The sequence below is a fragment of the Lontra canadensis genome, unplaced genomic scaffold, assembly GCF_010015895.1.
Source record: "Lontra canadensis isolate GAN:19392208 unplaced genomic scaffold, GSC_riverotter_1.0 scaffold21, whole genome shotgun sequence".
Classification (NCBI taxonomy): Eukaryota; Metazoa; Chordata; class Mammalia; order Carnivora; family Mustelidae; genus Lontra; species Lontra canadensis.
In genome coordinates, this window is record NW_022631015.1 from 12,976,696 (window position 1) to 12,993,775 (window position 17,080).

Here is a 17,080-nt window from a genome sequence, read left to right on the forward strand (position 1 = left end):
CAGTGTTAACAGGCGAGTGTTAACTTGGGTTTCTAGGGGGCCTAATGGTGATGGTGGCCATGAGCGAGGACAGAAGCAAAATCACCCTCTGATCCTGGAGTTAATAACTTTTTTTTTTTAATAAAGATTTTTATTTATTGATTTGACAGAGAGAGATCACAAGCAGGCAGAGAGGCAGCCAGAGAGAGAGGGAAGCAGGCTCCCTGCTGAGCAGAGAGCCCGATGACATGGGGCTCGATCCCAGGACCCTGAGATCATGACCTGAGCCGAAGGCAGAGGCCTAACCCATTGAACCACCCAGGTGCCCCCTGGAGTTAATTTATAATTGACAGATAACTGCCAATCAATTAGTTTTCAGGGTCATGCATACCCCAAAATGGTCAACTACAGTACAGATGTTAATTACCAAAATCTGTTCTTTATCAGAGATTAAAAAAATGAACTACTGGGGAAAGTGGCCAACCAGCTGGAAGCTAGTGACCTCGGTGGAGATGTCCACAATTTAAGTTTATACAGATTCCCAATTAACGCGATTACTAATCAGTCGTTTGTAGGCATAGTTGATAACCAAGGGCAAAAACCATGATACTGGCTGGTAAGGCTCCCTGTGACTGAATTCAACTCTGGATTCCAAGTCTGCAGTGTGGTGGGAGAAAGAAAAGATGCAGAAGGAATGGAGCCAAAAAGTGGGGGGGAAAAAAAAGAAATTCAGGATTTAAAAGAGAAAATAGGATCAAATGTAAGAATCAAAATACGGCAGAAAAGGCACACAGACTGGGGAGAAAGTATGGTCTGAAAAGTGGTCTGTGGGTTAGGGTTAGTAAGGTCCTGGCTATTATTTGGCAACACTATTTAGCTAAACTTGGATGATGATAAACATTTTTTGCCAAGTCTAATCCAAGCAGGACCGACTTTTACAGTTGTGAGTTGAGAACAATATTTTATATAAAATCAGCGTAACAGAATAAAAACTGAAAAGGAAACATTTTCTCCAAACTTTCTCTTGTATAGGGAAGTAACGTTGCTCAAAGGTAAGCATCTGGAGGTACTCTAACTTTACTTTGGTGAGGGGCAGGGGCATGTGGTTAATAAGCATTTTTAAGGGCGCCTGGGTGGCTCAGTGGGTTAAGCCGCTGCCTTCGTCTCAGGTCATGATCTCAGGGTCCTGGGATCGAGTCCCGCATCGGGCTCTCTGCTCAGCAGGGAGCCTGCTTCCCTCTCTCTCTCTCTCTGCCTGCCTCTCTGCCCACTTGTGATCTCTCTCTGTCAAATAAATAAAATATTTAAAAAAAAAAAACTTTTAAGGGTTTTTTTTGGATACGGAACTTACTGGAATTACATGCAATTAATATAACAACTTCAAGCACTAGAGATGAAACTAAAACATAAAACAAAAAACAAAAACATAAAAGCATATTTATAAATCTGTACACTGACCTATAGCAATCTGCTAATCTTGTCATTCTGTAGGAATTCTATCAATATAAATTTAAGTACAATATAGCTAAACCCACATACTACATAATATGTAGCACAGTATATAAGAATATATCTTGCATAGCGGTCCTAAATTTAATATTTAATACTGAATTCCCTTAAAGAACCCAAGATATTAAAAAAAAAAAACCTCCTGTGAAAAAACTGGTTACTCCAATAATTCTTTCTAGAAGATGTGGCATATATATACAATGGACTATTACTCGGCGGCAAAGAAAACAATGAAATCTTGCCATTTGCAACGCTGTGGTCTGGAGCTAGAGCGTACTATGCTGCGTGAAGTCGGTAAGAGAAGGACAAGTACCATATGATCTCACTCACGTGGAGTTTAAGAAACAAAGCATGAACACGGGAAGGGGTAAAAAAGAGAAGCAAACCACAAGACCCGTAAAGACAGAACAAACAGGGTTGACGGAGGCGGAGGCAGGTGGGTGGTGGGCTAGCGGGGGGCTGGGCATTGAAGAGAGCACTTGTGATGAGCACTGGGTGTTGCATGTAAGCGATGAATCGCTGACTTCTGAAACCAGCGATACACTGGATGTTAACTAACTGGAACTGAAATAAAAATTTGGAGGAAAAAATAAAAACAGAAGGAAATTCTTTCCAAGTCTGAGTTTTATCTATAAATGTAGCTGAAATTAAGCTTTCATGATTACTTATCATGTAGTAATTTCAAGAAGACAATTACAGTAAGCCATAATCTGCCCTATAATCCCAGGATTGCTATTAAATTCTATTTCTACCAACAGAGCTAAATGAATTTCCTATAACCAAAGAACACATTAATCAAAGAAAATTCACATTATTTATTACATACAAATTCTAAATTTAAGGAAACAGCACAAAAGATGACTTACTTTTTAGTAACTGTTCTTACTCCAAACACCCCACTATGATACCTTAACACACAACGAATTAACAGTTGGCCCTGAGAAGCAGGGCTGTGAACCGCACAGGTGCACGTCCAAGTGGCGCTTCTCTGGATCCAGCAGTGTGTTTCCCCTTAGGTTTTCTTCCCATCTCTTCTCTAGCTTTACTGCAAGAACCCCGCACAGGAGGCATATAACACACAACACGTTAACCGAGCGCTCCTGTTCCTGGTAAGGCTCCCAGCCAGCGGCAGGCTCTCGGTAGTTAGGTTTAGGGGGAGTCAAAAGTTATGTGCAAATTTTTGACTGTGCAGCAGGGCTGGTACCCCAAGCCCCACATTCCTCAAGGGTCGACTGTAATTAACTTCTGTAAGAGCAAATAAACGGATTAAGGCTCAACTATGACTACTTGCTTCCTTTACATTGTGGCCAAGAGCCCTGGCCCTCTACATGTCTCCCTGTCTAGAATGTTCTCGAAGCTACTCTTTGCGGCACTGCTCTCCTGCACCTAAAAAACAGTCTGAAACGTGTTTAAGCCTCCACACCTGACAAGGCCAAGCTGTAAGAGAACACTTCTAGAGTGGAGTCTCACTTTAGCAGAGGAAGTAGATTCTAAAGTCAGGTGAAAAATCACTCTTACAAATTACATTTGAAAAGAAGTATCCAGAAATCAGAAGATAGTTTTACCTAAACAACCCTGTAGAATCTGTACGTAAACGCACAGGATGTCGCCGAGTTCACACACCTAGGGCGACTATTCAGTACACAAACGCCGGCCCGAGTCTCCGCAGCGAGCGGCCCACAGCAACGGCGACTCGCGGCCTGTCACTCGGGGTCACCTCAGCCAAGCCTCGCTCCCGACGCTGCCGCTCTTCCCTGCCCACCGTCTGTGCGCGGTAAGGGCACCCGGCGGAACACACTCAACTTTAGTGCAAACGTCGTGCTCCTCCGGGGACTGCCGCTGCCTGGCGTGCGCCCGGCAGCCTCAGCCCAGAAATGCTTCTGCGACCTGCGCGCAAGAACTTCCCGGCTTCCCCAGGTGTCCCCCAAAGTACTGTTCAGTCCATCTGAATGCGCTTCATCTGGAACTCAGACAACGGAGGGGAAGGTTTCTGTATTCCAAGATAATTCTAACTTTTAAAAAATGCAGAAAGCACTTCCCCTCAAGACTTTACCAAAACAGAAATCCCAGCGCAAATACCGCCTCCAATATTCAGACAGTCTCGTTGAAGCTGTGGGTTTACTCACCTAATATTGCACTGTTAAGAGCGGAGCACACGGGTTCTCTCTGAATCGGGTCAAGCTGATTTCCAACTGGGCTGTTCCAAGGGTCCGAGTAAGCGAGTAAACTGAATGCGTCCTGTTGAAAACAGAGTTCGGTTTTTAACTCAAACACTGCAACTACCGTGGTCCCCCACGGCTACGAAGTTGAGAGACACGTAAAATACACAGCTTCGTGGCCCTAGACTACTGTCACAACCCACCTACCCTCAGGCTTAGGCTGTATGTTTTTTAACGACTAGATTACGCAACAAAGCCCAAGCTGTTTTCATTTTTCTTTACTGTAAACAGCCATTCTCATTAATCTTCCCCCATCCCTGCAACACACGCGGAACAGCAGAATTAAAACGAATTCTTCTGGAATGTGCTAATTAAAGAGGAAGACAAAAACATGCAGATGCTCTATAATTTATTACCACTGATACAAATTTGACGTTAAAAGGATAGGGCCTCCCCGTGTACTTTTTTAAGCAGATGTGGGGACTCGCTACAACTCACTGGATATCATTTTCTCACTCAGGAATCAAAAAAATTAAACTGGCTCCCCTTCCCGAACATTCAGTAGTTCCAACTATCCTCAAGCCACCCTTCCCAAAGGAAGGGACACACGGGCCTTTCAATCGCTCTTTGTCTTCTTTCTATGGGAGGTGCACCGGACCGTGGTTTCAAACGCCGCTTTCAAGTTCAAGCTGCATTATCAGCTGCTGTGTGGCCTCTGGCGGGCCACGGCCTAAGTGTCCATTCCCTCATCTCTACAGAAGAGGTCCTGCCTGAGAAGGTCGTGAGGACGAACAGCTCAATGAAGTTAGCAATGTCAGTTCATTCTAACCTTTCAACACGTGATTTTTTTTCTTTAAAGATTTTATTTGAGGGAGTGAGCGAGCAAGGGGAGCGGGAGACTCAGAGGGACAAGCAGACTCCCTGCTGAGCTGGGAACCTGACTTGGGGCTACATCGCAGGACCCTGACGTCACGACCAGAGCCAAAGGCAGGCACTTAACCGAATGAGCCACCCAGACGTCGTCGTATTTTGCCACCAGTCAGTGGCCTCATGTGGAGCATCAGTACAGACCTAGAGAGACAAGTAACAGGACGCCTTCCCACGCAGAAGGCATACGTGGAAAAGTGCTGCAGAAACCATTCATCAGTGAATTCGGTAACGACACTTCCAAAACGCTGGTTTCGGACACGCCGAAGGCTGAAATTGCTAAAGCAAAGTATTCCCAGGTACAGCCGCAGTGACGTTCCTCTACTGAACTCCCCGGCGCTCAGGCGGGGGAAAGGCTGGGGCGGGCCCGTGTCGCGCACCCCGGCCTCCGCGCTGCGGAGCTAGAGAACCGCCCGCACGGCTCTAGCTGTCCCCCTGAGGCCGCCAGGCAGAGCACACGTGCGGCTCGCCCACGGTCTGACACTGATGAATCTCTCCCTCGTGCCAGACAGCTTGAAAGGCCTCTGAAGACAAAAATGTATTACCCTATTCTGAGTCCCCTGCAGCCCTGGGTGCACGCGGGGTCCAGGGAAGCAGCTTCCCACACCTGCCAATCACTCGAGCGGCTGCTTCCGGTGCGCCCCGCGGAGCTGCTCAGTTCCCCATCCCAGTTCCCTTCCTCTGGGCTTGGAGAGACGATTCATGTCCTACCCCCTGGAAAGCCAACTCTCATCAATCACATTATTCCTAAAGGACTGATCTTCGCTCAAGACTTAATTTACCCAACAACCACCTAATGGAGGACCATCCCCATACTACGGATCCATTTTTCAAGTACACCAAAGAGTTGCCCAGGAACAACTGGTGTATGAAAACCTTTAAGCACGAGACTACCCCGTTGGGGCTACAGACCCAGACATGCTACCAAAAAGAAATGGTGCTTCCCCTAATCTCAAATCCAGACCATCCTTGTGTTTACACCTTCCTTAGTATTTAAAACAAAACCTCGTGGAAGATGGCGATCATGTGTCATGCACTAATACCGGGTGCAGTCATTTTGTAAGCACGAACATGGACAGACTCATTTTATCATCACAATAACCTTAGGACGGGAATACTGCTGTGCCAACAGCAAACCGAGGATGAGAGAGTTTGAGAGCACGCAGCTGGTGCAGAAGTCACTTAGGAAGATGCGGTTTCTTTAAATTGTCACTCTAAATACTAGGACAAAAAAAGTCCAAAATTTTGCTCTAATATTTTCAATACTGTGGAATACAGTATTGCACAAAGCTGCCAGACGCTTAGGCCACAGCTGGCAATCCCCAGGGAGGGCCGCCAGTGCTTCGAGGACCCCCACGGTCTTAGAGGAAAGTCAGACACGTAAATAAACAAGGTGCGGTGCGCCGCTTGTTAACGGAGTATGTTGTGTCACGTGACCCAATCCCAGAAAGAGCCCCCAGCTCCATGGAAACAGGTTGAGAGAAAAGCAGGCCTGGATGGAACCACAGGTAAGGGGTTCGAGCCTAAAATGCCTCTAAGTCACACTAAAAAGCTTGAATTTTTTCCCAATATGACAGTGGAGTTTGTTTTTTGTTTTTTTTTAAAGGATTCTATTTATTTATTTGACAGAGATCACAAGTAGGCAGAGAGGCAGGCAGAGAGAGAGGGGGAAGCAGGCTCCCCACTGAGTGGAAAGCCCGATGTGGGGCTTGATCCCAGGATCCTGGGATCATGACCTGAGCTGAAGACAGAGGCTTAACCCAATGAGCCACCCAGGCGCCCCATGGCAATGGAGTTTTATTTTTTTTTTTTTAAAGATTTTATTCATTTATTTGACAGAGATCACAAGTAGGCAGAGAGGCAGGCAGAGAGAGAGGAGGAAGCAGGCTCCCCGCTGAGCAGAGAGCCCGATGCGGGACTCGATCCCAGGACTCCGAGACCATGACCCGAGCTGAAGGCAGAAGCCTTAACCCACTGAGCCACTCAGGCGCCCCGGCAATGGAGTTTTAAATCAAGGATCGACATGGATAAAACTGAACTTTAGAAATACCGCGCAGCAACACCAAAGAACAAAGCCTGGAAGTCAGGTGAAGCTGTAAGTAAGAAAATAAAACCTTAAAAGGAGAAATAAAAAGGTTTACACCACCAGGTTCCCTGAATATCTATTTTATCTTTCTTTACAAAGAGAATGAAGTCAGGGCAGCAATATTAATGTTTTAAATCCTGCAGTAAAACAACTGAGGGTGAAGTTTTGGTGACCAAAGAAATGCAAATGAGCGGTGTTAAGGTCTGATGTGGAACCCACTAGAGTAGAAGCATCCAGTAGTGCCTCTGGCACTTTCCTTTTCTACTGCTGGTAAGCCGGGAGAGGTTTCTGGAAAGCAGTACAGCAATACATAGCAAAGCCACAATAATCCTATCCTTTGACCCAATCATTCTATTTCTAGGACTTTCTCCCAGCGTTACAATTTTAGGGAAGAAACAAAGACACACGTATAAAGGCATTCACTACAGCGCTGGAATAAAAGCAAAAGTCTAACGGAGCAGGTTACTCGAACCGACCTACCAGCACTGAAAAGCAGTGCGCGGCCACTTAAAATAACTGAGGCACAGAAACGAAGTAAGCGTTTAGGGCGGTCAACAGAAACACCACCAAACAGCCCAGCTACAATCACTAGGTAAAATACACGCACACGGGATGTAAGGCACAAAACTGAAAATATCTTTGAACTATCACGGGCTGAGGGGTCACTTTTTACTTCAGAAGAACAGGTCTCCGCGGGGAGAATCTCGGAGGCCAGTGTGACACCAGTTAGGCAGGATTCTCAAACTGTACGTACAGTTGGCTTAAAATCGGTAGCAGTTTCTAAACAGGGTGAGTCCAAATTGTTCTATTTTTGCTTCGGTTGCCAGCTGGGGCTGCTTGGTCCTGCTGGCCTCGGCCCCGCTGCCGTGCCTGGCCGCCCTGCCGCGGTTCCGTCCAGGGTGGCGGAACCCATGCAGGTGGCGGTCTGGGAAGCCGCGGGCGGGCAGGCGTCGGCAGGTGAGAAAGCGGGAGAGCCCGGGCAGGGGCGCTCCTGCCCTGGGTTCAGTCCGCACCAGGCCCGCTCCGCCAGGACTCAAGGCCAGTGGAACGCGAGGGGCCTCCCGGGAAAGCATTCAGGGACTCTTACCTCTGCATTTAAACAAATCTTGCTCTATGCAGTGATTCAGAGATCTACGCAGATCCACACACAATGAAAGATAAAAAACACCCACTACGATCACGTGTGCCCTGAAGTGAAAAATGAAAAGGAAAAAGAGAAATTTCTAAAGCTTCTGAACTGCGGTAAAGAAACTTTGCGTGTTGTCCTCGAATCCTCCAGCTGCTCTCCTGGGGCTTCCAAGCTGGATCAGTGAGCTTAGCCCCCTGTGCATCAAGGGGAGCTGCGGGAGGGGGAGGAAAGCGCGCAGGACACTGAGGAAGTCTCTTGAAGCAGCTGGCATCTGCTTCGAAGTCAGAAGTGCAAAATCAAAGCCATCCACATGCTTTAGATGAAGAAGATGAATTACAGCTTCACATAATTCAACATATAATCAAGGACTCTCTTCGAGAAGAGGCCACTGATGCCATTTTGGGAGCTCTGGGCACACTGGAACCCAAGTCAGTCAGCTGATGATGAAGTGAAAGCCTGCATTTTCCAAAGACACACAGAAATGCCAGTCCCTTGTCGTGTGCCTTTAGCATCAAGTTTGAACAAGAAAACCGTCAGATGACCTAGTGTAAAAAAGTGTATGAAACCCTAAAAACATTTCATATCTCCAAGTCTCCCCTCCAACAGGAGCGCTCCCAGGACCCTCCAGAGACACCGGGGTCCCATTGGGGACCCTCTCAGGATGTCTTGTAAGTTCCAAACTGTTTTCATAAGGAAACGAAGATACTTTGTCTCGTCTCGCTCTCACACTCCCACAACCACACGGTGGAGGGTTTCCAGAGGCTCCCGGTGCAGACGTACAGGGAGGGAGGAGAACGCAGCTTACCCTCCATCATACCCAACGTTTAAAGAGACGCGTACAAACATGCGGCAATGCCACTGTGCTTATTTTTTGAAAGTTATTTTTCATAAAAATACCCAATGGATTTATGATTGTCAATAGACAGATTACAGTTATAATTTCTAGTATGATAAAAATAAGTATCACTCAAATGAACAAAACTCTTTTGAATAATCATCATTAAATAGCTAGCTAGGTGCCACCTGCATTAGATACAGTTAAAGGGCGAGGAACGAAGACCCACTCTGGCCTCAAGGAATTCTTCCATCTCAGAGGGCAAATGTGCACAGCCATTTCCCTAATATACGGATGTCTGATTTTTATTTATTTTGTGTTCTTTAAACTCCAGTATAATTAGAGTTACATTAGTTTCAGGTGTATGTTACGAGATTGAACAACCCTATGTGTTCCTCAGTCCTCATCACGTTAAGTGCGCTCTCCACCCCATCCCCGTTTCACGCCCCCACCTCCCCTCTGTTCTCTGTAGTTAACAGCCCTTTTATCTTTTCTTTGTTCGTTTGTTTTGGTTCTTGAATTCCACATAGGAGTGAAATCACGTATCTATCTTTCCGTGACTGACTTCACTCAGCATTATACCCTCTAAGTCCGTCCATGTTGTTACAAATGGCAGAATTTCATTCTTTTTTTAAGGCTGAGTAACATTCCACTGTGTGTTTATATATAAATAACACAAATATATACACACACACAGAGCACATCTTTATCCACTGGTCTACCAAGGGACACCTGGGCTGCTTCCATAATGTGGCGATTGTAAATGCCACTACAGTAAACACAGAGGTGCATGTATCTTTCTGAATTACTGTTTTCACAGTTTGGGGGTAAATACCCAACAGTGGAATAACTGAATCATATGGCAGTTGTATTTTCCTTTTTGGGGACCTCTCCAAACTGTCTCCCACAGTAGCTGCACCAGTTTGCAGTCCCAAATCAAAATATGATTTGACCATTTTAAATAAAAAATTGTTTAAATTACATATTCCACTGATTTTCTTTTACTTAGCATAAAAATCATAATTTAACCTCGGTTTCTGGCTGAGCCCCTCCTCCCCCCACCACTGGAAACAGCAGGTGGGCTGTCGCCACGCATGTGCAGGGAAGCCACTGCCCCTCCCACCTGGGCAGCTGGCGCTGTAGATAAGGGGCTCCTTACCCGCTCAGAGGCTAAGCAGGTATGCTCTGTCTATACAGCAGGTGCCACACCGAGGCCATAGCACAGGAGGCCGTTCCCTGTCTGCTGCCCTCATGCCAGGCTTGGTGCTACCAGGCAGTGCTGGCTGGCACGCTAAGTCTCAGTCTGGGGCAGGAAAGGGCGGCCCGGGCCTTGCTCTTTCCCACCAAACCCAGGCATGGGCTCAGGGCCACCGCACGCATCTCCCCTTTGTCCTTTGGACTTCTTACAGAACATTCCAGAGAAAATATTTACAACGAATCACCTCTGAGCCCAACCTAATGCTAACTCAGAATTACCAAAGAAAGAAAGAAAAAGAAAAAAAATCACAATGGCTAGGTTAATGTTTCACAGACTCACAGGGCTATTGGGACCTTAAGAGTTAAAAAAGAAGTCTTTTAAAGAATCTTAACATCCCTACAACGGACTGCAGTGCTGACTTAAGGCAGGGGAAAACTCGTCCATCTGCAACCGATCTGTGAAACTGGCTAACATCCTGAAGTGCTGACATTTTACCCATCTTGCCATCCACCCATCACACACATCAATCCAGAAGAGATCTGAGAATGTATCTCAACCCCCCCTCCTTTTGAAAGATGACCCAAGGCCGCAGCAATCGCCATCAAAACGGAAACCCTGCAGGAGACATTCAAGGCACTGCAGCCCTGCGCGGCGTTTGCAGAAATAAAAATAATCTCAAATTTATATCTTTTCCAGCAAACCCACACCTCTACCAACTCTGCCAATTTTACAGCCGAGAAAACAGAACCAGACAAGTTAGTGAAGAGAGGGTAAACAGTGCCGATGGGTGGCAGAGCGGGGATTTAATCCGCATTAGTTACTGGAAGTCTAAATGGAATTCCTAGCACGGCTCAGTGTTTTACAAAATGACAACTGAATTCCTTTGACACGTTTCTAATGTTTCAAGGAAAAACAAATCTACCTTCAACATTTTTTTATTCGCTGTGTTCTTGCCACACTCCCTCCTCAGCTGTTCGCTCATGGCCTGCAGCTCTCTTCCGAAGTGAATCATCCTCTCTATGGCGGCCTGACTTCCTCCACACAACTGGCGTCTTAACTGACTCGAATCAACTTCTGTAAGCGAAACAAACGAGTATTTTACTACCTTAATAAATGGAATACAATGGAGAAATGAACATAAATTGCTTATAACACTCTGTACATTTCATTTAGGAACTACTACCTAATAGTTTATCTAAACACGTGGCTTTATTTTAATTCAGTGTGAAACGCTGCAGCTAAAAGGTCTACTTCCTCTAAGTCTCAAGAATCTAGGCTCCAAACCCAGCATGCAGCTGAAAGTCCGGTGACAACCTTCCTGTGCAGTGGGCACCTAGGCTATCAGGGAAAGGTTTATGAGAAGTTAAGCACAAATCTCTAACACGACATTAAGCAGCATTAAGAAGAAAGAACAAAGTCAGTAACTGCCTCTCAGGCTACTCTGACCAAACAGAGATGGAATGAAAGGGTGCCTCTTGGCTAAAAGCTGAATGACTTCAAAGAAACACAGAAGACACCACGTTATCGAAAGGGTTAATCACATACTTTTACAAAATAATTATATGGTACATATTTATCTTGGTGGACACCAACCACTGATCAATAATGTAACTGTATGGATGACTAACGATGACAATGATTAACATTTACTGAGCACTTACTTTGTGCTTTTAGCTTTTCACAGATTGGCTTATTTAATCTTCACAATGACCTACAGGTGTTGTTATTACTGTACCCATTTTACAGATGAAGAAACTGAGGCACTGAGCTCTTAAGTAACCTGCCCAAGGTTACACAGCTAGTAAGTGGCAGTTGCAGAATTTGAATCCAGGTCATCTGGCTCTAGAGCCCCTGTTCTTAAATCACCGTGCTTAAGTTACTCTCTGAATGTTGAAGTTGTTGGTATCTGACACAGGAAAACGAGGTTGCCTTTTAAATTAAACCCCTCGCCTGAGAAAATGAATTCTATGTTGAACACATAATCCTCAACAACAATCCTCAATACAGACCTTTTAACATCAAAATAGAATCTAATGTTGCCATGCAATTCAGACAAGTAAGAATGTTGAGGCTCCAACAAATTTTCATTCTCCAACTGATGGGAGAGTTTGCCAATGGTCTAACTTTGTGGCACGACTTACTTACACAAGTTATCAACAAAACAGAACTATATATGCTAATGTTTTTTCAGCCACATCATTTTTGGGCGGTAGGGAGGAGAAGGGTGGGTCACACTTAAGAACCTACTATGTGCCCGGCACCGAACTATGCATAAGGCACGTACATTCACATTAAATCGACATAAGAAATTGCCTGATTAGAATTTATAAAATCATTTCTACCCATCTGGCCTTTGCTAGTTACACTGAAGTAAGTATAAAAACCGTTCACACCTCCAGCCCCAAACATGCTACAGAACAGTTAACACTACCAGGAGTGCGGCTGCGTTAACGACAGCACTGAAGTCAGGGGAACCATCCCACACGGAAAACTGAGAAGCGCCTCTGCTCCTTGAGCAGCCCACGTCCACGGGACACTTTGGGCAATTTGTACTATATGTACGACTGTCACATCCAATGGCACATACATCTTGAAATCTGATTTATGCTCATCAGCTGGGAATCAATACAAGTAAAAACGTAACCTTGTGGTCATCATTTTTTATTAAAAATGTAAGAAATACCACCGCAGACCCATTTCGGTGTCCCAATCTTCCATTTCGTGGTCATGTTTAGAGCTACCGTTTAGGAAACCATTGGGTGAAGTCCCTCTGACCCCATTGGAGTAGTGCTCTGCTTCCATGTCGACATCAGTACTGCAAATGAAAAAAACAAGCCTAATTTTAGAAACCGCGTTCTTGTAGCTTAGTTTAAAATAAATTACTACTCACTACATACAGCCCGCTTATATACTGACTTCATAATATGGGGCGATAGCAATCTGTAAAAAAAGGCGTTTAATTCAATCTTGAACATCTTCAAAGCCCGTATGTAGCTTGCCCTTAACAAATGTGTACTCCTGGACGGGAAGGGGAAAAGGGTATGTCCTAAAATGCAGGGGTTTTCTGACTTTCTAGCAGTATGGACAAACCTTTTCACATACTCCCCACGATTTTACTGACTCAGATCTGCACTCCATTTTTTGCTCGCTGACGAGCCCTTGCCCCAAGATCCCCCACCCTTACCCTGGCTGCGTGCGCGTTTCCAGCATTCAGGGAAAATGGGGGGACGGGGGAGGGGACTTCATTCTCAAACTATTCCCGGGTCCCGCTTCACCTCTTTGCTGCCCTCATAGTCATCTCTCCTAAGACGATTTGTTCTTTAATGGTCTTCACTTTCTAGCATCTGTCCTCGTGGCTCAGAAACACAGCCTCCCACAAAAGTAAACAATGACTTGGAAAAGCACTCTGTCTGGTCCTTTCAGATCTTGTTGGCACCCAACACGATTTTCCTCCCATGGGCTTTCTTTCTTGTTTAAGAATCTGCCAAACCTTAATTTTAAAAATGCCATTTTGGACACGCACATTGCTCCTTTCACTTGCGTCTCCTTTACTGACGAACAGCCCAGTGCCAGTCCCCGCATGTGGACACACTGACGCTGCTGCCACGTCCCTCCGGCCCCCACACGCTCTAAGCACGACAAACACCTATTCTCAAAGATTTCTCCAATGAAGATCTACATAAGGATTCCATAGTCCAGAAGGACACACTTGATGAAAATACAGCAAATACATTAAAATGTACTTTTCTCATTTAAAAAGCAATGTATATTCATTTGTGGGGGAAAAAAGCAACACCGAATGCTGATGAGCAAAAAGCGCTCTGCGCGTGAGGCCACCAGACACAACCACAGGCAACACCTCGGGGACAGCATGCGAGGTGAAGTGTGTGCGCGTAAGGGCGCGACTTCTATCAGCAACACACGTCAGGGGAAAAGACACAGATCTAGGGAGAACGGGGCAATGGCCCCAGGATTCCTCCATCAGTCAGAAACGCTTGTTTACTTTTTTTTTTTTTTTTTTAAGTAGGCTCCTCACCCAGCACAAAGCCCAAAGCGGGCTCAGACTGGAGCCGAGATCAGGAGTCAGATGCTCAACTGACTGAGCCAGCCAGGCACCCTGGTTTACTCTATGCTGACGAACTCTGAGAATGGGTAAGACAAATCAAATTTTAGAGAGAATAATGTTTAATTTAATGGAAATTCTTAAGATCATAGTTTTTAGCGATCTTAATAAATATACTAAACTTTTTTTTCCTTTTTTGACAAAACAATGTACTATTTGGGAGGGATTCCTTCATTCGAAACCTATTTAAGAAGAGCTTTAGAGCGTGCTCTGTGCTCGGGAGAAGCAGCCTCTGCCCTCCCGGGGCAAACAGAGGATCAGCACTCAGATGGTGAAAGTTAACTACAAGGAGTGACGCAACACTGAGTGGGGACATAATCGAGGAAATCATCCTTCAAGAGTAACAAGGGGACTGAGTTTTATAGCCTTCTGGATCAGATGTAGGGGAGGGGGGGTAGGGAGCAGCATTTCAGATGGGTGGACGGTGGAGTGCAGTATAATGCAAAAAGCACAAGTCTGGGAGTCAGAAATCCTGGGAAGTAGTCACGGTTCTGCAACTTACTAGCCCCTGATTATTGAAACTGACCCCCACAAAAGTCATTTGCACTTCTGGTGTTCAGCTCTACATCTGTAAAATGGTTTTAACAGTTAATACCATCTTCGCCTACTTCACAATCCCACTGTAAGGACGACTTTACCACCTATAAATGTAACTGTTTAGTAGTTTAAAGCAGTTGAAAAGCTTCCTTTCTTCTCCTTCTACACTGCACTCAGAGCAGGCTGTGTCACTAAACCCTTCCAGTGAGCGTGCTGCCCTGAACTCAGGTGGTACCGGGTGTCTTTAGCAACTTCCTGCCATGAAGAGTATTTAAGAGACTAACCGATGAACTGCCCGCAGTCCTGCCCCCAGACAAGGACAGACCCTTCTACCAACAATACAGTACAGATGTGCTATATAGGACGGTAAGACCTAAAGGAAAAGGCTTAACTTCCTCCATTTCCATGTGTAATTTTGATTACAACCCAGTCTTCTAATCTTCTGTTTTCTAGTATGTCATTGCTCTTGTGAAAGGCTACCCTAATCTCCTCTGCCTGAGACGGGCCATTTTTTCTACCACTCTTCCCACACCACCTCTGTGGATCCCCCCCCGCCCCGCTGCAGCTGCACACACACCACCATCACTTCAGTAAGTCGGCACTTGGGAGAGATAACCTGGATATTCTGATTACTCTCCCAAATCACAAATACAGGTTTTTATACCTACGCCTCTCTCCAGAATCATATTTCCATTAAGATTCCACGTGAAAAAGTTTTGCACTGATGAACGTCCCCCCACAAAGCACTGCGACCAATCAATTCATGTAATGAGACCAAACCAACATCAGAATGATAAAATGTACCCGTGATTTTTTATCTGTATTATTTTTATCATTCCACCAGTCCTGAACCAAAGTGAACTGAGATGCTGGATGATCCGGGCAGGCTGACCTCGTAAGAGCTTGCTCTCATACACTCGTATCCAAACGGTAACATTCCACGAACCTTTAGGTCCAGGAATCTTCAACTGAGCGGATCCAGGATTTTAGCAGAGTCATACAGACATCCCTTTTCTCAAAGCTCTGGGAAGTCAGAGACCACGCCTAGCAGAATGTTTGACACCCAACAGGTCCTCAATACCACGCTCATGCTGGATGTTTATTACTAAATGACTTAAGATCCATCTGCTGCTATAAGCAAGCTCTCTAAACACAGGCTTTCAGAAAAGATTCTTTGTAAAGTTATTTGGAACCCAGGAAACATTCTATACATTTACACCAAACAAAAAAAAAGAAAAAAAAAAAAACCCACACAGAGAAAAAAAATAGTTGTCAATGTATCTTAGGTTACTTCTGGAGAGTAATCAGACCACTGTGACTTAACTGGGAAATGTAAGAACAGCATCTATGTGACCATCTGTAGAGGCCGGTGCCATCAGGAAAACCAGAAGAAGGCAGAGCCCGAACAGATTCTTATTACAGTCCCGGTAGGTGGAGGAGGGAATGCAGAGTCAGAGCAAGGACTAAAGGAAGGAGGCTGCACACACACGGGGAGTGAAGAGCTCTGGGGAGCTTACTGCCCGCCCTTGTATTCTCTGGGGCTTGGGAACTCCCAGGCCCTATTATGGACCATATAATTCAATTTTTCTAAATTATTAAAAATGAAGACACTTATACGCAGGTTGCTTATAGTAATGCAAAAGCTAGGGAGATCACGTACCTGGTGAAGTTATTAACTTGCTGTGATCGTGACATGTTTATACTGTTTAGTTCTGGTACATTCAAATTGGATGACTGGTGTTTACTATGGCAATATGACTGATGTGCTTTATTTGATATTACACCATTACTACAACTTTCAAAACCTGGAAACAAAGAAAAAGATGCATGAACACAGAAACACACACTAAATTAAGTTGTAAACAATGTACCCATATTCTGGTCTTGCATTTAAAACTTTCACAATGTAGGAGAGTCAATGCATTACTTAAACAGTAAACAAGTAACTTCTTTGAAAGGACATAAGGATATTAATTGTGGGCTGTAATTACCATCTTCCTTAACATTCACTGAAGGCTTATTTATGGATCTTATTTAACCCCCACAACCCCCCAGGTGGGCAGGGCTCTCATCACTCCCATCTAATATATAAATACACCGAAGCTAAGAAGTTCTCCACGTGGGAGACAATGTATGGGCTTTGAGACAGGAGGTGAGAAAGGATACAAACCCAAGACTCACGGGCATGTGTGGGATGGTGAGGTAATGAGAGGCACTAATGGAGAAAGGTATGTGCCAATGGAGGAAAAGCAAAAGGGTTATTACTCTATGAAAGGAAAAGAAACGGTTCTGTTTCAGAAAGTGGAACACACAGAGACAGGAGAATCCCCTGGGAAGAATGGAATGAGAGACACAAGCAAAGAAAGATGACTAAGAAAAACCGGAAACCAACCTAGAGAAGTGATGTCATATATCACAAAAAAGGAGAGAACTGTCATTAAAACACCAAAAGCCTGAAGATAGAAGACCAGTGAGCCCATAAAGGGACAGGAGGAAAAGAATGTGGCAGAGCAGACCCTCGCAGGGGCTGGCAGGGAGCGGATGAGAAAGCAGGCAGCCCAGCGAGGCGGGGTGACGGGCGGACTACAGCCACCACCA

At 45.2% G+C, this 17,080-nt stretch overlaps 1 protein-coding gene across 1 annotated transcript in view; it reads right to left on the minus strand.

Moving 5' to 3' along the window:
* Positions 1 to 17,080, minus strand: part of RANBP9 (RAN binding protein 9) — an 87,754-nt gene that overhangs the window by 1,454 nt on the left and 69,220 nt on the right. The window contains 4 exon segments of the mRNA XM_032861424.1: positions 3,615 to 3,726; positions 10,745 to 10,896; positions 12,516 to 12,637; positions 16,143 to 16,287. Of these exon segments, the coding sequence (XP_032717315.1) occupies positions 3,615 to 3,726; positions 10,745 to 10,896; positions 12,516 to 12,637; positions 16,143 to 16,287 (531 nt within the window).